Below are 24,282 nucleotides of genomic sequence, written 5' to 3' on the forward strand. Positions count from 1 at the left end.
GCCTGGCCTGTAGCTTTATTTATACAACAGGATTTTTTTTTTTATCATCAGAAAGTCTCTATTCTTATTTGTGTGGCTTTCTATGGTTTTGATTTCTTCTTTTTAAAAGGATTTGATTGGTTGTGGCATTTTTTTCTACATTAAGTGACTGGAAGCCCAAGTTAGACCGTTAACCTGTTGGTTTCTATCTACAACAGACTATATAGATGATGCTCATTTTGCCTAAAACCCATGCCTGATTTGTAGGTCAGTCACAAGTGTTTAGAAAAAGAAAACTAAAATGAACCAGTCTTTAATAATTACAATTTTTTTAATAGTTGCAGCTGGGGAGTCTATGTAAAACAGACATTGGGTCAGGATTTAGGCCAGACTCTGCAGGTCAGGGATCTGGACATGAGTAGATGTCAGATTTCAAGCTATAGCGAAGACTATGCTAATATTTGATATTTTTATTTGCATAAAAATTTAAAAGTAATAAGAAGTCTTAGTACAGTAGCAGCTGTGAGATTAATTTATAAAAGTACCTGATAAGAAAACGTTCTGTGTTTTCCTGAATCCTAATATTTATTCTTAGAATCTGTAATGTTTAAAATTGATTTGGGTTGAAGTTTATTCCCTTTTAAAATATTTTTTCACACATCTTAGGTAATTTTTTGGTTTTGTTTTATACTGCTTTCATGCTATGAAATAGGCCCAGTTTTGCCCATACCCACACGACTGTTCTAATCCTCAGGATCTGGAAGTCTGTGGTGTTTTCTTTCCTTTATTAGACATCATTAAAAATACCATGATACTGATTGTTTACTTGCCTTCTTAGCCAACATAACCCAAACAATCTGAACATGTTTGAGATGTGTTTTTCTTAGATTCGGGTTTTTTTTTCCTTATAAACTCTCAAACCTCAGTTTAATTTGTGTCATGGTCATGGAACAGAAATGTTATTTATCAATGCCTATAATATACAAAAAATCACAAATGAAGGTGTAAGGTGTGTCAAAATAGATAATGCTGCCAGTTCAGAGTAAGATACCTTTCCTGTTGTGTTTGTCAAATGCAGATTACATCTGATATGGGGTATGGTGCTGTCCCTGGAACAGGATGGTACATTTCTGATGACTTCTGGGTTTTGTCTAAAGCAGCAGATCTGATACCTGAAAAGAGTTTTCAGTTCTTGTTAAACATGTTCACGTAATGTAACTGTGAGCCATTTCATTTACAAGTAAAGACTGTCATACAGAAAAATATATTCTGGAAATGGCTGGAGTCCGCGCTGTCCCTGGGACTAGGGACAGCTTGTATTATAATGAAGATTTCTATTCCCACTGAGAAAAGAATATAGTTTTAAAGTAATATTAAGTGCAAAATGAGGTAACCTAAGGCAAAAGTCCCTTCTTTCCATGAAATATGGGAGGAATGCGGTGAATACACTTTGTGATAATAAGAGGAATAAGACGACATTCTTGATTAAAGTGGGTGAAGGAAGGCAAGCGTATAGGAGGTAAAGGAAGGAATTTGGGGCAGTTTAAAGTATAGAAGAATAAAAGAGATTACGTGTAGAATCATAGGTTGTCTAGGTTGGAAAGGACCTTGCATATCGACTCCAACCATCAACCTAACTCTGACAAAGCCCATCACTAAACCATATCTCTAAGCACTACGTCTCCCTGTCTTTTAAATACCTCCAGGGACGGTGCCGCAGCCACTTCCCTGGGCAGCCTGTTCCAATGCTTGATAACTCTTTCAGTGTAAAAACTTTTCCTACTATCCAGTCTAAACCTCCCTTGGTGCAACTTGAGGCCGTTTCCTCTTGTCCTATCGCCTGTTACTTGGGAGAAGAGACCGACCCCCACCTCACTAAAACCTCCTTTCAGGTAGTTGTAGAGAGTGATAAGGTCTCCCCTCAGCCCCCTTTTCTCCAGACTGAACAACCCCAGCTCCCTCAGCTCTTCCTCATACGACTTGTTCTCCAGACCCCTCACCAGATTTGTTGCCCTTCTCTGGACCCGCTCCAGCACGTCAGTGTCTGTCCTGTAGTGAGGGGCCCAAAACTGGACACAACACTTGAGGGGTGGCCTCACCAGTGTCGAGTAGAGGGGGACAATCACTTCCCTACTCCTGCTGGCCACGGTATTCCTGATCAGGCCAGGATGCTGTTGGCCTTCTTGGCCACCCAGGCACACTGCTGGCTCATATATATATATTATATAATTTAGGTGACGCATAAAATTAGAGGTCCAGCACAGACCTCCATTAATTTGGAAGCTGAATATGGGAGTTGGATTTTTTTCTTGGGTCCCGTTTTAAGTGCACTCTGCTAGCTCCAGTTCTGTAAAAACAAATGAGCCATTATATGAACCGACTTCTTATATGCCTGTTTGACTTCCATAATGAGTACCCACATGCAATCCATTTTACCTAATCTCATGTGAAGTAGGTCAGGAATAAAGAATTGATTTCACGAAAAGAATCCACTGTTATTTTGTATTACTATTTGTAATAATGGACTATGGTTGGTGTACTAATTTGTTGCTAAACCTCTCTACATATTGAACTCATTTAATGCAATATAATAGTTACGAATTACAAAATTCTTTGCAGTAAGTTAGAATAGCTTCTATGTTTAAATAGAATAATGCTCAAAAAATACCATAGAACTGGGTCTATGAAATAAAAAAATTAAATAAAAAGAAGGTACCAAAGGACAGTGAATTGTTCCCTAGAATCCATTGTATTACGGTACAGATGCCCTGAATAGGAAGAGCACATCTACTCTACCTTTGCAACCAAATGCAATGTTGATGTTAAAACGTTACTTTTGTGACCTGTGTTGCAAAGCAGAGTACAAATACGTTGACTCATCAAACTGCCTTAATAAAATCCAGCTTCTCACTCTAAATGGATATTAATGCATTAATATCAATAGTACTAGCAATAATAAGAAAAAAACCCAAAACAACACTCCCCTGGTTAATAAATCTGACATTTAGAACTGGAGCTTAGTCACAAATGGAGGGAAGACCTTTTAATTGTCTTCTGGCAAGCAGTTCAGTCTAGGGTTTGCAGGGATTTCTCAGAAGCTCAGTTATTTCTACTTAAATTTAAAATAATTTGGAGAATGGCTTAAGGACTCTGTTTTTAAAATTAAATTTGCAAGGGGAGGATTCTCTGTTTTAATGGGTTTTATGATATTTGCATCAGGTGAGAATTGCTTCATAATTTCAGAATAGGTTTTTTTTTATACCCGGTAGTTCTGTGTAGTCACTGAATTGTAATCTGTAATGCCATTTAGCATTCTCTCTAGCTTGCGGTTTAGTTTTCTTGATGCTAGAAATGCAAAAATTCATGATAATGTCTTTGGTTATGTCTTTTTTTCTTTCATTCAAGATTTAGAGATGGGTGAGGTAAGGAACTGAAAACATGACTGTCTCTAAGTGGTAGAAATGCAAAGTTATTGTAGTTATTTTTTTCATCTTTAAACGGTCTTTCTCTGAAAACGAGAAATAGGGTTTTTTACGTAGAATTTTACACAGAGATAATGTAAAAATTTTGTAAGATTTTCCTAGTATCTAATTCAGGAATACTCTTAAATAAGTATCTACATTATTTATTTTTAGCTTTTTTTGGAATGGAAATTCTCTCAGTAGTGGTACTTGTGTTATATTAATGTGGCTTTCTGTAGCGATGGGTCCTTTGAGTTTCAGATGGAAATAGTTACTGCATCAGGTTTTTGTTCTCTGAGCTGTTTCCACTTTGCAACTCCTATATTCCACAGTAAAACCTTAAAAACAGCTTTTCTGAGGTAATGTACAAATGTCAAATCAGCAGTTCTGAAAATTTTCTCATTGCGAGTAGTGTTACTTCCTGACCTCAGTGGAAGTATAATCAATTTCTGTAGTTCTGTGCCACTACACTCATCTTGCACAGCCCCTTATTTTGGGAACAGTTTTTTTTTTTTTTTTGTAGCCTTTCTATACAAAATGATGGCAGCAAATGTTAGCCCCTTCATCTTCGAGATCACCAGAATTTTATTTCCCTGAAAGAGCTCAGAACATGATAGGCGAGACATCAGAAATTACTGGTTGAATGATAGTTCACCCTAGACTGAAAATTTTTTTCCAGGCACGATAAAGCTTATCTGCAATAGTGCCTGTTAAGACTTCTGCTCTAGGTAAGTCATCTGAAAATCTAATTGCTACTGACATCCAGAGAAGACAGATACATTCCTGAACACTAAGCAGCCTCAGTGTTTTATAAGCAACAAACTGACATAAGTAAGTCAGTGGTTTCGTCTTGACATGCTTACCAGTGCAGCAGGCATGACACTTCATTGTTATCAACATGGGATTGTTCTGTGGGCAAGATGAAAGAAAGCAGCAAGAATGGTTGAATGTGGCTATTTCGCATGAGAACATCGCTTCCAGCTGTGGAGTTCAGAGATTACTCTTTGCCTTGAGAAGAATAGCTGTCTGGTCAGGGTAGTCTTTGACATCTAGCAGCCGGGCAATGTGCTTTTCTCTACGTCTCACTCTTAGGGTTGTTCAGATAGTTGGTTTATGTGATCTGCTACTTTTGATCTTTTGCAACTTAATTTGTTAAATTCTGAGGTAAGTTAGTTACTCTTGAAATTACAGCTTGATTTCATTGGAGTGAACTAAAACACATACATAATTTATACTCAATCTCTCCTCTTGGTGTGAAATTGCTATGAAATATCCCTATGTGAAAGTGGTCACAGAAGGGTAATCTTCACAACATTACACAGTGCAAACATCACTGATGTGGCAGTGACAGCCATAAATTACAGTTATTTTACCTTTAATAACCTAATTTTTGTGGTATCCTATCTCATACCTCTATCAAGGGATGAGAGATGCTTTTTAAAAGTGTGTGTGCTTTGTTGAATGGGAATGAATGTATGCACTTAAACATGTGTTTAAGTTACCGATGAATTGCATTCTTAAGTGTCAATTTTTTTAAAAAAATAATTCGATGAATGAAGTATCTGTCTCTCTACCCCACATCCTACACTGAGGAGTTTCCCAGCCTTCTAGTGGTACCTAGCTGACAGCTGCTTTACGATGCAGCTACCGTCATACTTGCACATACAGTAGCTGTTGCCATACGTAGGTCTAAGAATTTTGTTTTCCATCAAGAACAGTCAGACTCGTGGTACAGATTCTATCCAAATGTTACAGATAAATAAAATGTCAGGAAATAAAAAGATGAAGATGTAAAAATGTTTGGTATTTTCTTTTCTTTTTTTAAAAAAAAAAAGAAACAACAAAAACTGCAGACCTTAAAATTTACAAAAGCATTTGAAGAGTATCTAATGGTATCAAATTGAGGTATCTCTACTAGGGCTTCAATTAATCATAGAATCATAGGGTTGGAAGGGACCTCTGGAGATCATCTAGTCCAACCCCCCTGCCAGAGCAGGGTCACCCAGAGCAGGTTGCACAGGAACGCGTCCAGGTGGGTTTTGAATGTCTGCAGAGACTGAGACTCCACCACCTCTCTGGGCAGCCTGTGCCAGTGCTCTGCCACCCTCAAAGTAAAGAAGTTCCTCCTCATGTTTAGATGGAACTTCCTATGCTCAAGTTTGTGCCCAGTACCTCTTGTCCTGTCCCCGGGCACCACTGAAAAGAGCCTGGCCCCATCCTCCTGAGACCCACCCTTTAAGTATTTATAAATGTTGATAAGATCCCCCCTCAGCCGTCTTTTTTCCAGACTGGAGAGACCCAAATCCCTCAGCCTTTCTTCATAAGAGAGGTGTTCAAGTCCCCTAATCACCTTGGTAGCTCTCTGCTGCACCCTCTCCAGCAGTTCCCTGTCCCTCTTGAACCGGGGAGCCCAGAACTGGACACAGTACTCCAGGTGCGGCCTCACCAAGGCGGAGTAGAGGGGGAGGATGACCTCCCTCGACCTGCTGGCCACACTCTTCTTGATGCACCCCAGGATGCCACTGGCCTTTCTGGCCACAAGGGCACATTGCTGGCTCATGGTCATCCTGTTGTCCACCAGGACTCCCAGGTCTCTTTCAGCTGAGCTGCTCTCCAGCAGCTCAGCCCCCAACCTGTCCTGGTGCAGGGGGTTGTTCCTCCCCAGGTGCAGCACCCGACACTTGCCCTTATTGAATTTCATAAGGTTCCTCTTTGCCCAGATCTCCAACCTGTCCAGGTCTCTCTGTATGGTGGCACAGCCTTCTGGTGTGTCAGCCACCCCCCCAGCTTTGTGTCATCAGCGAACTTGCTGACGGCGCACTCTATCCCCTCGTCCAGGTCATTGATGAATATATTGAAGAGGACTGGACCCAGTACTGACCCCTGGGGAACACCACTCATCACTGACCTCCAACTAGACTCTGTGCCCCTAAAGCTCAATAAAGCTAAATTAGGGTTCAGTAAACTTAAGTCCTTTTAAACAACATAGATGTTCCTTTATACTGTGAATTTTGCATCACTGAGCATGTCTTATTATACAGAATATAGCTCCTTGGAACTTGCTTGATTAGTTTTTATATTGATCGTCTGTGTACATTTCTCTCCAGCTTCCTCATTACCCATGAATGTCTGGTTGGGGTTAATGACAGCATGCAGGAGGGAGGTTCATATGTCTTCTGGGAATCGGTTGCTATGTGAATATTAGAACAGCTCTTTGGTTTTGTGTTAGGCATAGTATAAGAAATGTAATTAAGAGAATGATGACTTAGGTGCAGACTAGTCCTTTTACATAGGTAGGTGCAGTGAAAAGAATGGGAAGTTGTTTGGGCTTTCATTATCACTGTATTGTTTTTCTTTGAAAAAAGAGAATAGTGAGATATAAATATAAATAAATATATCTATATATTATAAGTATTATATATTGTTTATTCACATATATGTTTTATATATTTGTGTTTATTAATTATATTTTTTATATTATTTAATTTAGAGCTCTCCAACTGGTTCATTACATTCTTGGTAGTACTTTTTCCCAACGAGGACTTGTTCTATTTCTAACATATTAAAAATATATACCAACTGGTTTTTTTAACCTACATATGAAAACCGTGTCTCAGCATATTCTGTTCTTTTCCACTGCTTTCCGTATAAATCCCAGTTTCTTAAATTTGTGTTGGTTTACAAGGAATTTTATCTGGTTTTAGTTTGTGACTTATGACTCCATTTGTGCCTGGCCGCTATGTTCAAGATTACTAATGCCAGTTTGTCAGTTGTAACAGATTTTCTCCTTGAGACCTTCCACTACAGATGTTTTTTTAGTTATTTATGTGTGCCAGCCGTGGATCTTAGTCATTCCTTCCTGAACTTTGTCTTGTTCTAAGAACTGACATTTTATATTGAGTTTAAAAGCGTGGTCTTTTGGCTGAAATTTTCAGTGAGGGAAAGGATTCTTTTTCTTTGCTTTTGAAGTAGTTCTGTAACTACAGTGGTATTTTTGCTATTGACTTCTGTGGAAATAGGCAAGATGTCATGATGTAAGGACGTGTACAAGCTACCTGTTGGTTTGAATTTAGTAAATACATTCTACGCAACAGTGCCTGTCTGTTTGTTTTCGGAAGTAAAGTGTTATAGTACATCTCTTTTGACATGATTTTGGATTGGATTGTGTAGTGTGGTTATATGCAAAAAACACAGGAGAAATACTTCTAAGAGTTGCATCTTAGTTGCATGTAAATTAAAATAGTTCTTCCAAATCTGATCAAATTTCACTGGTTAGTACTTCTTGTCCTCAGCCAGTACACAGTCATATTAGTCTTTCCAAGGAACTGGGTCAGGCTGTCATACCAAGTAAAGAATACACCAGAGGAAAAGTTTGGCATCTCAGTAGACGTTTATTTCTGCAATGCGTAGGTACTAAAAACTTTCATTCCTTGGCCTTGGGACAGAGTTCCATCTGCTGGAGTCACTGTTGCGTGAGAACAAGCAGCCCTTTGGGCTGCCTCATGTTCCTTGTTTGGATGATGCAGTGATTGGAGCAGATGCTTTCTGAAAATGATTTTGTGAGCCCTCCCTGAATTCACCTGTGTTAAAATTCGGGGGTTCAAAGCCTCTTAATCCCAAACTTGCTCAGTTTGTTGTTACTTGTTAAAGTCACGTGTGAGAATCTCTTACCAACAACAGTTTGATTATCTACAATTTTTATTGCTTGTCTGATCTGCATTACAGAGTTTGTAACTGCGTGTATTATATATACATTAAAGTATATATAGGTGAATAGGGAATTATTTTAGTGTTTTGACAATAGATAATAAAATCAGATAATAGTTTGTCTGACCTGTTTCTAGACCTCTTTGTAGTACGTAATGGAAAAATTTACAGAACTGAAGTGTCTTTCACTCTGTTTTCCCTATGGATATCCATCCGCTTTGGCATCCTTTTATGTTAACAGGCTTCTCCCAGAGCAGAGGGTACAGAAATACAATCTGTAGTTTTTTTTACAAGGTTTGGGCTGGAAATCTGTAGAAGCTGTTGCAAATCATCAGCTAATGTAGGAGGTGAATGGCCTCTCTTTCTTTACTGCAGTTGCAAGAGGAAATGCTTAATAGTAACTGCTACATGTGATGGGGACTGCTCTGTTTAAGTACTTGGTAGAGTCTGTAAGCACATATACTTTAAAGGCATACCATAGACTCTTGTTTCTTCCTGCAGGTCTCTTTATTGCCGTTTTCACCTTGTATTTTATGCCTGCATGTTTTGTTTGTATCCCTGCTTTTGTAGCAGAAGTTAACTGAGTAGTATTACCAAAGCAGTGCTGCCATTATTGCTGTGATTGTTTCCAGTTAAATTGATTTTTTAAAAGCGATTGCAGCAATTGTAATTCTCTTATAAAGAACACAATTAATTTCATGTGGGGGGGAGGGATGGGGCTAAGCACTTGTCAGTTTTGGAAGAGGCTGCATCAGTGGGGACCAGTAAAAATGCTGCTGGGGTGGGAGTTGCTGTTTGTGGCTTGTCAATTTAGACTTGCAGAATCTTGTGGCTAATTTTTAGTACTAGTCTTATTCTGCCGTAGTAGGGAGCTGACTGAATCAGTCTGTGAGTTCGTTACTTCAGGCTCTGATTGTTCTTACCAGCCCTGCTTCTGACTGCGCTTTTGAACACTGCTTGTACAATGGCTGGCACTTCATCTGTGCGGTTTTTTGACTCTGGAATGATAGTGGCAGAAACCTGTACGAAGTGATCTGGTAACTTGAGAAAATGCTCATGGAAAACTTCGTGCGTGCAGCAGAGAATGATTTAGCACGTACTGCTCTCCTCTCGTGGTAAAGTTTTCCAGTTATAGTTTTCAAGTATAGAATGAGAGGCAGTGAGTATTTTGTGGCACTTTGTGAATATTAGCTTTTTTTTATTTTTAAAAACAAGGTCATTACTCTTAGCTGTATTTTTCCAGCAGAGCCATTACAAGGTTTTTCTGTCTGTGGGGTGAGTCACAAGCTTCATGAGTATGAGTATACTGTCAAGATTGCTTTCAATGGCTAAGAGTATCCCCTTATACGTGGCAAACTGATTTGCTTTTTTTCTGAAAAATTTAATTTTTGTGGTTTGTCAGTCTGGTTATACATGTTTACCTGTTTCAGTTTTTCTCTAGTTTATAAATTAATGGGTAAATCCAATGCATTTATTGCTGGGCATTTGAAGCCTCGTTGTTTTTTCCAGTAGAAGAGAATTTGTAGGTGCAGTACCGTTATTATTGTACCATATTTCAGGACACTAAAAAGGCAATTTTAACATCATTAACATTTTGAAGTTCTTCCTTGTATCCTTTTCAGGACAGTTGCAGCATTATTATGTCAGTGTTATTTAGCAATGTGTTCAATTTAATTTCTTTTAACTTTTTAAGACAACATCTGGGGAAGATGTACGGGACTTCACAAAGGTGCTGAAGAATAAGTTCCGGTCAAAGAAGTATTTTGCAAAGCATCCCCGACTTGGCTACCTACCTGTGCAAACAGTATTGGAGGGTGACAACCTGGAGACGTAAGCTTGATTATAGAGTAATTGCTCCTGGGGTCCCTGGCCTATTCCATTAAAAGTAAAAAATTGAAATCTGAGAAATAATCAACAACATCTGTAGAGCCTCGTGCTGTATTATTTTCAATGAATTGTTTTGCATTATTTGCAGATCTTGCCTGTTTTTGAAAAAGTAACGTATTTTAAACTTTGATAAGCATTTTATCATAAAGCCACGGACTTCAGCAGGTAATGTTGGAAGGAGACAAAGGGCTGTTTTACAGAGAACACTTTTATAGCGTTGGGGAGACCGGGTTTTTGGAACTGCGCTGCTTATTTGGTTATCTCAAAGCTCCTGGAGTTAGAAATCTGAAAGCTAATTAGGTTTCTACAGGCCTCAGAAATACAGGTGGCCTAATAAAAGAGAGCACTCTCAGTGTCTCCGCAATGTTACTTACGGTGCTGGCAGAAATCCTCCACTTCATTTAGTTACTTGGTAGCTGTCAGCAAAGGACACTCATAAAAGAGAAAAATTAAGATGTGTTGACAGGGTGCTAGAAGTAGTTTCATGGATTGACTCTCCTTGACATCCCGGAGTCTGTGGTACTACTGTATCCTCTGAACACAGCACGCTTAGCTAGCAACAGCAAATGAGACTCTTCAACATACACGCTCTGCTTGCATGCAAGAGCCTGGCGCCATTGTCCATGCTTTGTTTTCATGACCAGAGGACTGTACATTTTATTTACAATAAACAAACAAAACCTGCTCATTAGGGGTTTAAGAAACAGGAGGAAGTAATCTGAAAACTGGCATTATTGATGGCCTGGCTTCTAAGGAAGCAACGCACATTCAGATGTTAAAATATTACTCACCGGGGCAGTCTTCAAAAAAAAATGTCACCAATACAGGAAAGGAAAGCTGCTTTGATGTGATGAAAGTTTGACAACGGTGCCAGAAATCGGAATGTTGAAACTGTAATCACAGGTCAGGATAAAACTCTCTTGATCCAGTTATGTGAGAAATATACAGGTAAATTGCTAACATCATGCTGAGGAAACTGTTGGTATTGGTTTTCTGCCCTGCAGGTGGCAAAACTCAGTAACATTCCTTTAAAGGAAAAGAAATAAAAAATTAAAAATCCTAAGTAGTCATTCAAGTGTCAGAGTGTAATACAATATGTATTTACCTCTGATTATTTTTATGCCGTAGGAAAATAAGCATTGATAACTTTGACTTATGGTGGGTTTTTTCATTAGTGGTGTTTTCTACCCCCAGTGGTTTTTTTTGTAAATATATTTCTAATTAGTTTAAAAGGAAAGCTCCAGTACTTGAGCAGAATTTAAATGAACTGATTATGGTTTGCGAACTGCAGTTCAATCAATAACACTGATTTGGTATTTTTTTTTAAAATCGATTTTTATTTAACAAAATGAAGTATGTAAGTCAGTCTCATGTCTCTCCATGATACACAGCAGTATCTGTTGCTGTCTCTTTACTACATCAATTGTTGCCGATTCAAATAATCTGGGTGGGTTGCTGGTTAAAATATTTTGTGTTTCTCCAGCTTTCTCTTGCTTAAATGGCACTGAAGTTTTTGTTTCATAGTTTTTCTTTCTTTCTTTCTTTCTCTCTTTTTTTCTTGTTTGTTTTTTGTCTTCCTTACAGTCCTATCACTCTCATCAGTATGTGGCCAGAGCAATATGAGTGAGTATGCAGAACCCCTTTGTCTGGAAAGCTTAGTGTACTGGTTCTTTTCCTTTGGCTCAGTTGCTGCTAATCTGATGTGCATGAGCTATAGGGCATGGCTGACCCAAAGCAATAACCCCCTCAGCAATATTGTGAATTTATTTGTCATCGGTCTAACTTACTTTAAAAATAATGTTGTCTGTGTCATGAATTGCTTTAGACACCATTCTTTTTTTTATTTTATTTTTTTTTTAAACTAGTCCTTCCCAGTCTCCACAGCTGTTTCATGATGACACACACTCCAGGATAGAGCAGTATGCTACTAGGTAAGAGATGCACAGTTTCTCACTGGTACACTGCATTTTGTGATTGATTCCTGCAGATTTTAATGTACTCTACTGGCTGGACATTATTTATTAAAAAGATTCTCTGTACTCAGAAGTAAGTCAAATGTTTTTAAATCATCAGCTTCTGAATACAGTCATATTAAATGTAAAGTAGAGGCATTAAATCCGCTGTCTGTCATACAGAATAGAAACTGTTGCAGAATTACTATGAATTATTTCTAAAATGTGCTGCTTTCCTTTTCTTTCTTCATTTTTAGCCTTTGGAAATAAACTGAACTTGTTTGGTATATAATTTTTCCTTGTAGGGTTTTAGACACAGGTTTTCATTTTCTTCTGTAATAGGTTGACACTATCCATTACCATTGACTTTTAGCAGAGCGTAGAATAATTCCAAATGTTTCATGTTCTGTCGTTTATGGGGTCACCCTAGTCCTTTAATGAGAAAATGTTTATTCTGCCAAGTCCATCTAAGTGCATCTGTGTTTTGTTGAACTCTTTTCTGTGCATTCAGAGCTGGTGATGGTTAAGCGCTAACCAGAGGCACCCTCTCAAAAACAAGTAACAACGCCAAACTTCTAGGCAACAAAGAAATCGATTCATACTACTATGGGAACTGGCTTAATTTTGCTTTTGGTGTTTTTATTGTTGTATCTGATCTCCACAATTAATAAACAATGGTAACTTTTTCAGCTTTTTGAATAAAAATTCAGAGCTCATGTTTAAGATAACTGAATTCTTACTTACGGGCACCAGGAGAAAGCTACAGAACAGTTTGTTAAATACCTAGGATACCCAACAGATGATCTTTGCAGCAGCAGGGGAAAAATGGGGCGGAAACTAACCCTGAAGGGCTACCTACTATCAGCCTCCACATTTTCCTTTCTTTTCCTTTTTTTTTTCTTTTTTTCTCTTTCCCAACAATCAGTATTTTCATCCTTCATAAGCAGCATAGTACATTGTCAAACATGTAAATCATTTAAATCACCCAGCATTTCTTTGAATCTATAACTTAGGCCGTGCTGTAATCAGTTAAAACCCATGGATGGGACTACAAACTAGACAAGAGAGCAAAAAACCTAGACTTCTCTAGAAAGATGTGAGAATTTTCTGTCTCCCTATGTCCTTTCTTCAGCCTGTGGTGCCAGAATGCTGTGGCTTTCTGTGCCCAGACGAATCACAAACTCTGGACCCGCATTAAGGATCAAGGGAGATGGCAGGTGCGATACCTGTTTTCCCTCTGCTCCCCCTCGGCTCTCACCAGCTCTGCTCTGGATTAGACTTGCTGAAGGTGGACGAAGGTGGACCATGTGTCTCTTGCAGGATACAAAGCTAAACCAGTACCTGCTCTGCGCAGAAGTTGGTTAACAAAACCTCAAACTTAAAAAATACTAATTACTGTATAAGTCAACTATCTAAAGCTATTCAAGATGATTTTTCCCTCTAGTAATAAAATCTAAAAATTAAGACATTACTCCATCTGTATCTTTCATACAATTTTTATTATTGTGTGCTTTCTGGTTGGATCTGTTGTTATGCATATTTCCCATATAAACTAGTAAATATTTTTTGTTGTCTTGATCTTTTCAGTTAAGCTTCTTTCAATAAATATTACCAGGGCTTCCTTAATAAGACTGTGCCCAGCAAAACCAGTATATTAGGGCTTAAAACCTTTATTGTCACTGATTGAAAAACGTTCAACTCCCAGTTTTCTCTTAACAAAGTCCCCTACCTGCAATCAAGTACCGTCTCCCCATTCTGATGTGCTGTGTCACTTCTGAGTTGCTTCTGATTCCCTTTCTCAGCTTTCAGTTTGTATCCCGCTACTCACCATGAGCTAGGTATGTTTAGATGCCCCGGAGTGGAGATGATCTGAATGTCTCTAGTCACTCAGGAGCTTGTCCCTCCCTTCAGGGGAGGCGTTGGAGCACAACGTCCCAGCCCAGCCATGGTGGGACGAGGCAATCACAGACAACTTCATCCTGTGTGTGCTTTTGTTTATCCTTCTTCAACCCGGAGGATTATTAACAAACGTACAGATGGGCAAGCTTGCTCCATGCTAAAAGAAGACATCAGAGCTCCAATTTCTTTAGGGCCTTGCCCACTCCTTTTAACAAGAAGTTTAAAGATGTCTGTAATTATGCATAACACACTTGCAAAAATATATATGAAATTAAGATACTTTAAGAGTAAAGGAAATATCTGTATTTGGTGCACTTCGGTGTATGTGCACAGCATTGAGCGTTCCTAGATTTTTGCATATGTGTCTTAAGATATCTTTCCTAGAAAATTGAATAGACAGAAAATTTCTGCTGTGATTTTAGAGCGGTATGGCCTTACATGTAAAGTATAATGATCCAGTCCTTTTAGATTAATTCCTTCCAAATGAGAACCACAGGCCATGACTCCCTGTAATTACACTGGGTTTTGTGTTGTTTTCCAGGACTTGTCTGTCCACAGTGTGATGTTATTTGCCAAGCATAATTTCATGTGTTGCATGTGCTATATTTAAAAAGTATTCATCCTCTTTTGTTAGTCCAGCTTTATAAAATTCAAAAAGAAAACCATCTGTGAAAACATCTCTTTAACTAATTTTACCAAGAGAGTTGTGGTGGTGCGAATGATAATTATACTAGAGATAGAAAATATACTTGTTCTTTGTTGCTTGGCAAGTAGAATTAGTTAATCACAGCACACGTTTCTCATAAAAGTCCTCTGGACTATAGGTTTCTGTCACAAAATCTAGGAGTTTATTCCTATTTATGTGTACCAAGATTGCCATATCTGAGCTGTTTCTAAGTAGAATTGATCTTCACAGTTGCCTCTGTTTAAGTTGTGCAGCACGTTCTCTGACAGTCATGGTCTTTCCCTGCCTTTCAGGCTCGCACAGATGGAAAGGACCAATGGCTCCTTCCTCACGGACAGTAGCTCCACCACAGGAAGCGTGTAAGTAACTCATACTCATTAAGGCTGCCAGGAACTTCAGTTTTAGCTGCGTGGTATAATCCTCATAAGTTGTAACGCAGAATTTAGTCCCAGGTAAAGTGGCTAAAGTACGACATTAAGGATGCCTGCATAAATTCCTTTATTCCAAGCACCAGTTGTAGAAACTGGTGATGTTCATTTGATGATGTAAGGGAACTCTACATTTGTCAGCTATTCTGCTTTAAAAGTGAGGATATTTCATACGACTGGAAGAAAGTCACAGCTCTGTAGGTTCTAGTCTGTTAGTTAGTTAGTTCTTTTCTGCTTTTATCAGATTAGAAAAGAAATCCTTCTATGTCGAAGTTGACAATGGAGTGGGTTGATAGCTTTTGCTAACTCCCAGGACAATTTTCTCATTGAAAAAAAAAAAAAAATCTAAATCATCGATATTGAAAGTTCTGCAGAGCAAGAACAGTGTTGCTACTTCTTGCTTAGATTTCAGTTTGGTGGCAGCCGATCCATCTGTTTGTACTTGGGGGTATAAACACAGCCCCACGTTAATTTTATCAATGCCATTTTCCTTTTCAAATTATGTGTCACTTCTATTGTGAAAGCTTTCATTAAAATGCATTGCTGAACCCGGAAAGCATAGAACCCCTTAAATTACTGATGAATTAAATATGATTTTTCTCAATGTAAAAATACATGAATATTTTAACCTCACTGTATCATCAGTTCTATTCATTAAATTAGTGTAGTGTAGTAACTTAAACTTCTTTTAAGTTATTAATGGATGTCATCAGCTTTTTTACAGAGGAAACAGAAGTTGTTCTTACTCAGCTTTAGTCGGGAAATGCTGTTGTTCTCAATAACTTTAATTTACTGTTTTAAAATCTAATCATGAAATTATTCTACCTATGAACATACTAAAAATTTGAAATTTAAAATATTTTGCTTCAGAGAAGCATTTGTGATCACCTTAAAATGCTTCCTGTTTCCTGCTAAATTAACTCTACTTTACATAACTAATAAAGCTGTTTTCGTATGTAACTGTTTTCACGTGTTCCTGTCATTGTTCAGCTCACCAGTGACAGAAGCACAGCCGAACTATTTCCTTTTGAGTTCCCTTAAAAGAAAAAGGCAACAAACCAAACATACTGCCACTTGGCAGGGAAAGCTGAAAACTTGAAAACAGCTAAATGCTCACACACTTGGTAGAGTTGTTCATTTTTCAATTAATGAGTCTACTTATATACAAAGACCAAACAACCCTCCATCCCAATGGTAAAAGGGCATGTAAACACTTCGTTTCTACTGGCAAATTGGCTTCTGATTTTAATGTAATTTCCCTGTTCGCCTATAAAAATCACCTTTATTTTAAGAAAAAGAACGAACACTGTGAACTTCTGTACCAACATGTGAGAGGGACTTTTGAATTTAGCTCTTAGTCCTGTTGTCAAAAGGGGACTGCTACGCAAGCAAAATATGCACAGATTTAGAGGCCAGGGAGGACAAGAAAGTAACTTTTGTACCTAATGGCATCTTCTCTTTCATTTGCAGAAAATAATGCTTGCTTTCATTAAGGTACATGCCAAAGTACTCACAAAATTGTGGCTTAAAGTTTGGAGTTAAACTATGGCAGGTTTCTAACAGCTAAGAAGTTAGGATCCCAGTTTGGTTCATAAGTCGCCTACAGGTGGAACACTGGGAGTTTAGGATTATAGTTCAGCTCTGTTCTTAATGGTAAATGCAGTTTGACTTAGAAATGAGCACGGTGTAATCATTCTTTATAGACTGAATTTGAAGGAGCAATTTGAAATTTAGATGCGCATTTTTTCAGCTCAGATGCCCCTGCTGTAAACCTGTCTGAGCAAAATCTCATTTTCTTATGGTATACTTTTGAACCTTTAGGAGATGATCTCTGGTTTGGAATTCAAATTATCTGCTTCTCATAATTGGAGTTCTGTTCTGTGATCTTATTTTCATCGGTCCTCAAGAGTCCTTCAGTTTACTGTGAACCTATAAGAGAGGCATAGTTGCATTTAATATTGGAAAGTTACTGCTTTGGTCTTCTGGGCTTAACAAGTTCATCAACAATCGGTTTAACACTCTTTATGCTCAAAAGAGTATGTGTAAGAAGTGTTCTACATTTGAATGACAATGAGAGAACTTCTACCGTCAGTTAAACGCCATAAGTTTTTTTGCAGGAACGTTCTGTAATATGCCACTGGGTTAAGAAAACATTCTTCAAAGAAATTTCTTGGGTTTTAATAAGCCTGTTGTCTTGAACGTAATTATGAATTCTTCTATCTCCATAACTAAGCTTTTCTAACCCTCCCCTCCGCTAAGGGTATGTGAATTCCATTAAAAAACACATTTTCATCAATTGGAAAAATATTCGTAGATAGCTAAAAAAAAAGTCATAGTGTTTACTGTAGGATGTCCAGCTTCTTAGCAAACATTCTAATGCTCTCATGCATGAGTTTTCTGATATAAATACGTTGAATAAAAGTGTTTTTCCTTCATATCATCTTCTCCATACATTAGGGAGTTCTAAATGTTTAGGCTAAACTGTTGTGATTGATTTTCTTTGGCTTTAATTCATGCAAAAACATCTATATCTTAAAAGCAGACTGGCCTCTTCACAAGTGAAGATGAGCATAAGTAAAAAATGAAGACTCTGCCACAAAGAATGATAAATAGTGTCCCTAACAGAAAGCTGTGCCTCACAATGTGACAGATCATGGTGTGACAGAACGAAAAGACAAAAAACTTTGTTGGGAAAATAGGACAAGAATGTAACCCTCTGATTCCTGTAATGTACAAACTATCCTATCTAGCCCATACTGAATTTAAGTGTACTGGACATAGTATAAATAATTTCTGTATAAATGTTAAACAGCTGTTTTCTGGGTAATGCCTGTACTACCAGTCATCTTCACGTCTGCAGCACCATTGATGCCATTTCACACTCAACTGTAGGCAGAGTTGGAACAGATATGAAATGTTATTTGTTAGGGGCCGTCCACTCAGGTGCAGGAGTAGGAAGAAGCAGTGAAGGCCAGTGGAACTTATAGCTGGCACTGCCACTCAAAGACAAACTGGAGCCCCAGCCTGTAGTACCTGAATACTTTGACATGATGTAAGTGGTTAAAAGGCATGTTGTCATATGAGAAATTACTTCCACATGATGATAAAATTAGGAAAAGAACAAGTAAGTTAAAGACAAAGCATTTTGCAGGACCTTCTTAACCTTATTCCAATATTTCTCATAGCATCAGTAGGTCAAGGTAAAATCTATTTGAACTAGAATGCACGGTGCTTAGTATAAGAGCCACAGGAAAAATGAAAGAAGGATCACAAATACCCACATCATACTATCTGAAATGTAATTTAACAATCAGTTTTCTTAATCAGATAAAATAATATACTGATGAAAAGTGACTGTCAGGAAATCTGAATTTTTCTTTCCACAGCATAGTCTTGATGCAAGGGCAGTTATATGAGACATTATTTGCCTCTTGCTTTATCCATGCATAATGCATGTTTTGGAATAGACCTCTTGAAAATATATATCCACAAGGAGAATAGGATATTTCAAAGGCCATTTTCCCGGGGCTTCCTCGTCTGGATGTTCGTTTCCTTTGAGACATACTTCTTTCAAGCTTGACCTCCTGGGATGTCATTTTTACTGCGTTCTACTATGGTGAAACGCTGAAAAGGAACTGCAGTCTCTGCTGTGAAGGACTTTGTGTACTTCTAGCTTTTTCTCAAAGCACGCAGGGTCTTCAGGAGAATAACCACCAAGAAAGGATGACAAATTTATTTTGATGTTGTGCTTTTATTTTGGTTGCTGATTGCCGTCCCCAAACAATTCTGCAGAAGAGAGTCCCAGATTCTCAAAATTAAAGTGTTTGAGTGCCGCAGAGCGCATGTCACTCCCTTACGTTGTAGGGGATTGTGAAGCCCTGCCCTGGGACCCCCTAATGAATCTGTCTTTCTTACAGTCATGAGGTTTGCTGGTGCAGATTCAAGGTTCAGGTTTTTTGAACCACAAATTTTGCAAGACAGACCAGAGGTAGAACACATGGTAAAACTAGACTTTTCCTTCAGAAGACATCTTTTATCAGGCACTTCCTCCAGCATGTGAAAAAGCCTGCTGTCAGCTACAAGGTGTGATCCCTGAAAACAGATTGGTCAATATTCACAGTCTGTCCTGTGCAGACTCTGAACCAGCGAGAGAGGAGGGAAATGAAATTTCCTCTGGACGGAATAACTGGGAGTCCAAACTATAAAATGATCTGGAATCCTTATTGAACCATTTGTATTTAGCTGTGTCGATTCTCACTTACTGGACCACAATACAGACAAAAGTATCTAAGCGTTTACTGGGTAAGCTCTTTCTTTCATTGGTTTCTAAGTTTCATTAAAAAATGAGGTTACACCTCATGTAAAATCTTGACAGAGTTTTCAGATTTAGTAAAGTCAAATAAGTATAATAAATCCAGCTTTACAGAGCCCTATTTAAAAAAAGAATCCATTTCAGGTGACCTGCATGGTTGTTCATAAAATAATTCATCATCTTAAAATGTAGACAGTAGCTTTTTGATGGCTAATTAAAATAACCAGACTAAACTACTTGATCACGTGAATCTTTCCTGACAACATCAACACCCTTGCAGAAAAGAAGGCTGTATGTGTAGTCCCATTGTATCATTTCAATTAATATCTAAACAGGGTTTTGAAACCTGGATGATGAAGCTGTGTTCTCTCTCTAGTCTGCTTTAACACTCTGTTTCTGTGCCCCCTGAAGATGTGACTTTGAATCCCCAGCACTTCCTGGCTTAGTGCAGCCGTTTCGGTCACAGTGGGGGAATTCTGCACGTTTTCCAGGGCTGTAGAAGCAGACTTGGAAGGCCCAAAAGGTGTTACATCACTTTACCAAAAATTTTGTTATAAGGGGTGGGTTTGTTTTTTGGGGTTTTTTTAATCAAGATGGTTAAAGGGTGGAGAAGTACCGCAAGGTTTTTGTTATTGCAATAAGACCTGATCCAAACTTCATTAACTGCACTAGCATTTGCTTTAGTTTTACCTAGACAAATACAAAATAAGAAAAGAAGTTATGGTGGGTTTACCAGAGATCACTCAAGCCGTGGAGAAGATAAACCAGTTAGAGGCTTTTTTTCTATAGGTAAGGGGGGGGGAGGCGGGGGGGAAGAGCACTGTTCTGTTTCTTTTTCAGGCAACACTGTCAGGTAACCCCTTTATTTTTGAGGGACTTAAATTCACACGCAACTCCAATTATATTTTTAATTATATAGCTGTATTGAGTGAAAAATTCATTACATTTATTCGTTTGCATGGGAAGATCAATATTGTCATTTCTTCTCATGAATATAGTACTGAGTACTGCCAAGACAGATTAGAAATGAGTGAATGTATATTAATTCCGTTAAACTTTTGACTCTTTTTTAAAAGCAGAACTCACTAATTAGGTTCCTTTTTCAATTGTAAACATTTTGCAAACCAGTAATTAATCACAATGGATAAGATGAAGGAAAGTGATACGCAACGAGAGCTCTGTGGAAGGATGTCTTCATACCTGACCGTTTTTAACCTTTATATCATAAATGAACTTATGTGGAATAGAATGTCATGAACTTTTAAAGTGGATAGAACTGTCACAGGCTAAAATTTTTTTGTTGTCGTTGTTTCATTTGGGTTTTTTTACGTATAGTGTTACTTGCGCATTTGTTTGATTGTAATGGCCTGGATTTTCAAATCTCATTGACGAGTCAGATAGTGGAAGGGCACAGGATAGCTTTGGATAGATAGGGAATAGTTATCCTTGAGAAGAAATAGTTCCGTGTTCTTCTACCACGGGATTAGTCTTCAGTAAAAAGGGTGTCTTAAGGAGTACTACAAAGAACCAAATCACTTTGCTGCATGATAGAAGTGCTTTTCTGACAGAGAGACACCAGAAATCAGTTTTTATTAAATCTGTGGTTATTTTGCCTTGCTCCTAATACTGGTGATGCTTTTAAATGGGTATTGATGTATGGAGCTACCAAAAAATCTTGGTTCAGCAGGATAAAATAGGGTCTTCCATTACACAAACAGTACGTTTGCAGCTCTCATTTGTTCCTGTCACACACATTTGCTCCCTTTACCCCAAGAGCTTGAATTTATTTCTGAGAAAAACCGCAATCCATGTGCATGGCCTGTAAAACTCCTGGTGTGTTTTACTTGTACATGTGTTTGTTTATAGATTATTTGTCACCACAGAAATAACGGCTGTTTCTTCCAGGGTATACATTTCTAAATAACTGGGTTTACTATTCATTCAAATTAGACTGTACACTTGGATCTTTTGTGATGGAAGATGTTAAATTGACTGGCAGGAAATTTTAAAAAGCCTCTTGAAAAGCTCCATTACACTTTTACTTGGAAAATGAATACTTTGCGTATCATGAACTTCCTATTCTTTGTATGTGCTTTCAAAGGCAGTCCTTGAGGATGCATTTCCTTATGTCAGACCACAGTCGGTTAATAGCAGAATTCATAGATCCCTCTTTCCAACAGTTGTAGGGAAAAGGGCAACACAAGAAATATTTTTAATATGAAGAAGTCTCCTTTCTAAATGTTATCTGAATATGCGTATGTATACTGCTCATGTGTTTTTTCTCTTGTTGACGATGCTTTAACTGTAGAAGATGTTGAGGATAAAGTTTGTAGGGACAGTACTGTAAGGCACACAGTAACTTGGCAGTGCTATGTTAACGGTTGGACTTGATGATCTCAAAGGTCTCTTCCAACCAGAACAATTCTATGATTCTATGCAGTCTCTGGTTGTAGTCAAGCAAAGAAGAGACTTTAAGGAGGGTTTTCTTCAGCATTCATACTGCTGCAGCAATTTCTCTCTTAAAAACACGAATAGTATATGTTTTTCTGCTGCTGATTTATCCTTCTTGAGTAAGCAAGCAAACTGTTTTTAGGACATGGTATCCTTCACTTTCTGTTCATCTGACTCCTTACAGAGAAAAGCCAGAAACTGGGGAGGAAAGGCACACCTAATAAAAAAGGGAACTCATTTGGACATTATAACATAATTGAAAGTGTCAGGACTTCAGCATCTCCTTACCAAAAGGTATTTTCTATGTGAGTCAGGAAGAGGACAGTGTTAGAGTTTATTTCTGTCCCTGAATCTGCTTGAGGAGGAGGAGATCTGCTACCCTTGAGTTTCAAGGTATCGCATGTGTACATTAAAATGGGACTAAAACCCTGGAAATAATAATGCTAATTCAAAACCTATAGCGTTATTTTTGCAGCATTGTCAGTCCGTTTGTGCAGTGCACAGTGTTAGCTAGATACTTGATGAGTCATTACTCTCGGACTTTTTGAAGAATTCTGTGGGGATTTTTTCTCTCTAATTTTATCGGGTAAATCGAGCGCACCAAAATTATCTTCTAAAGAATATTAAAAATGCCACTTATTTATGATTAAAAAAAAGGAACTATCTGATAGCTTTTTTGGTCTTATTTATTTTTAAGGTGTTTCAAATCAGTCATTTTTGGTTTATATTATCTCAGGTTCTTGTTTTCACTATGTCTTTTCAAACCACCAGCAGCACTTGTGTTCTTTATGCATACATTAAAGTAAACCGGTCTTTTACACTACTACAGATCAGTTTTCCTTTTCTTGTGCATTGTATGTTTATATGGGGTTTTTTGCAGTATATTTTTTAGAAACAACTGATAAAATTTTTAATACCATTTGCTGAGACACGTATCTGACAGTTATATAATAGATTCTTGCAGGCTTATTTTCTGCTCTCTTAGCCCTTTTTCATAAATAAACAAACAAAACCCTTTGGCTTGACAAAGATGTTTGCTCACGTAGTTTACGTGAGCTCAGATGTTTTACTGACGGCTCTGTCTTTATCTGTGTTGTTTTATTGCTGTAGAGAGGATGAGCACGCCCTTATCCAGCAGTACTGCCAGACGCTGGGAGGAGAGTCGCCTGTGAGTCAGCCGCAGAGTCCTGCTCAGATACTCAAGTCAGTGGAAAAGGAAGAGCGAGGAGAGTTGGAGCGCATCATTGCTGACCTCGAGGAAGAGCAAAGGTCTCATAATCGTCCTATCTGGTGTCCAAAATGTCACCTCATTGTTGTTTGGGCCATGCACTATGTATAGTTGTTGGAGATGAGAAGAGGTAGATCGAGGCATGTTTCATGCACAGCCTGACCCTGTTAGGTAGAAGAGGGCGGGTCTGTGATAAAATACCTCAGTTTCACCTCTATCTTATTGCTTTATGTTTTATGTTTTCTTTCCCATAAACCACAAGTCAAGGCATTGTCTTTGTATGAGCTACTTGTGTTCTATAGTTGGAGGTGATAATAACATCGTTTGATCTAAGCACTTTTTTTATTTTAATTTGCTTAAGTCATCATTACCCTCCTGTTTTCAATATACCAGGAATCTGCAAATAGAATATGAGCAACTAAAGGAGCAACATCTTCGGAGAGGAATAAACCCTCTTGCATCACCTCCTGACTCCGTCGTGTCACCTCAGCATGCTTCTGAAGATGCTGAGCTCATTGCTGAAGCTAAACTCCTGAGGCAACATAAAGGTCGCCTGGAAGCAAGGATGCAAATATTGGAAGATCACAATAAACAATTGGAGTCTCAGCTTCACCGGCTACGGCAGCTACTTGAGCAGGTAGATGCACACTGATGTCTTTCCCCGGTATTGTTTCTGCATGATGGATTTCTTGGTGGAACAAACGTGTTGGAATTTTACTGCAGATATTTTCACCGCCCTAGTTTGGTCTGTTGCACTCAGTCATTTCCAGGAAGACGTTTTTCCCTACCCTCTAGTATAAGTCACGGTGAAAGTCAAATAAAGTCAAATGAGCACAAGATTATTACAAGTGCTCGAGTGATCATGGTAACTTGTGAAACATTGAGAATACCACAGACAAGTGCAATAGTTTTTCATGAATTAAAAAGCAGAGGGAATAACATATATACGCTATTCCAGGTAGTGGTGCCAGTCATGCCCTGTATTTGACTTCAGTTTTCCAATCTTTCCTTAAATAATTCATTTATTTGTTGTCACGGTTAGTCACTGAAGCCTTTCTTAGCATGCCAAAGACAGATTGCCAAAGATACATGTAAATTGCAAAGGAACAATTTATTCCAGTGAAAGTCCAGTTCCTCTTGAGTAGCATATTTAGGCCAATAAGCTACAGCAAAATGGTCTGCGTACAAGTAACGCTGAAGGCAAGAGCCTTTTAGCAAATGGCGGTAGCTAAGAGCTTGTAGGGTTTCTTTGTTGGGGAAAAACTGCTGATTGCTTCTGAAGTCAGCATATGC

The 24,282-nt window shown here is 38.2% G+C and overlaps 1 protein-coding gene across 9 annotated transcripts in view; it reads left to right on the forward strand.

Moving 5' to 3' along the window:
• Window positions 1–24,282, forward strand: part of UTRN (utrophin) — a 416,848-nt gene that overhangs the window by 379,019 nt on the left and 13,547 nt on the right. For 7 of the 9 annotated variants that reach the window (XM_054195259.1, XM_054195260.1, XM_054195261.1 and 4 more), the window contains 6 exons: window positions 9,841–9,977; window positions 11,619–11,657; window positions 11,900–11,965; window positions 14,864–14,929; window positions 22,872–23,030; window positions 23,383–23,626. In XM_054195259.1, coding sequence (XP_054051234.1) covers window positions 9,841–9,977; window positions 11,619–11,657; window positions 11,900–11,965; window positions 14,864–14,929; window positions 22,872–23,030; window positions 23,383–23,626 — 711 coding nt within the window. The remainder of the gene's footprint in view (window positions 1–9,840; window positions 9,978–11,618; window positions 11,658–11,899; window positions 11,966–14,863; window positions 14,930–22,871; window positions 23,031–23,382; window positions 23,627–24,282) is intronic. The other 2 variants (XM_054195263.1, XM_054195266.1) reach the window with 1 other exon arrangement.

The sequence above is a fragment of the Rissa tridactyla genome, chromosome 3 (genome assembly GCF_028500815.1).
Source record: "Rissa tridactyla isolate bRisTri1 chromosome 3, bRisTri1.patW.cur.20221130, whole genome shotgun sequence".
Lineage (NCBI taxonomy): Eukaryota > Metazoa > Chordata > Aves > Charadriiformes > Laridae > Rissa > Rissa tridactyla.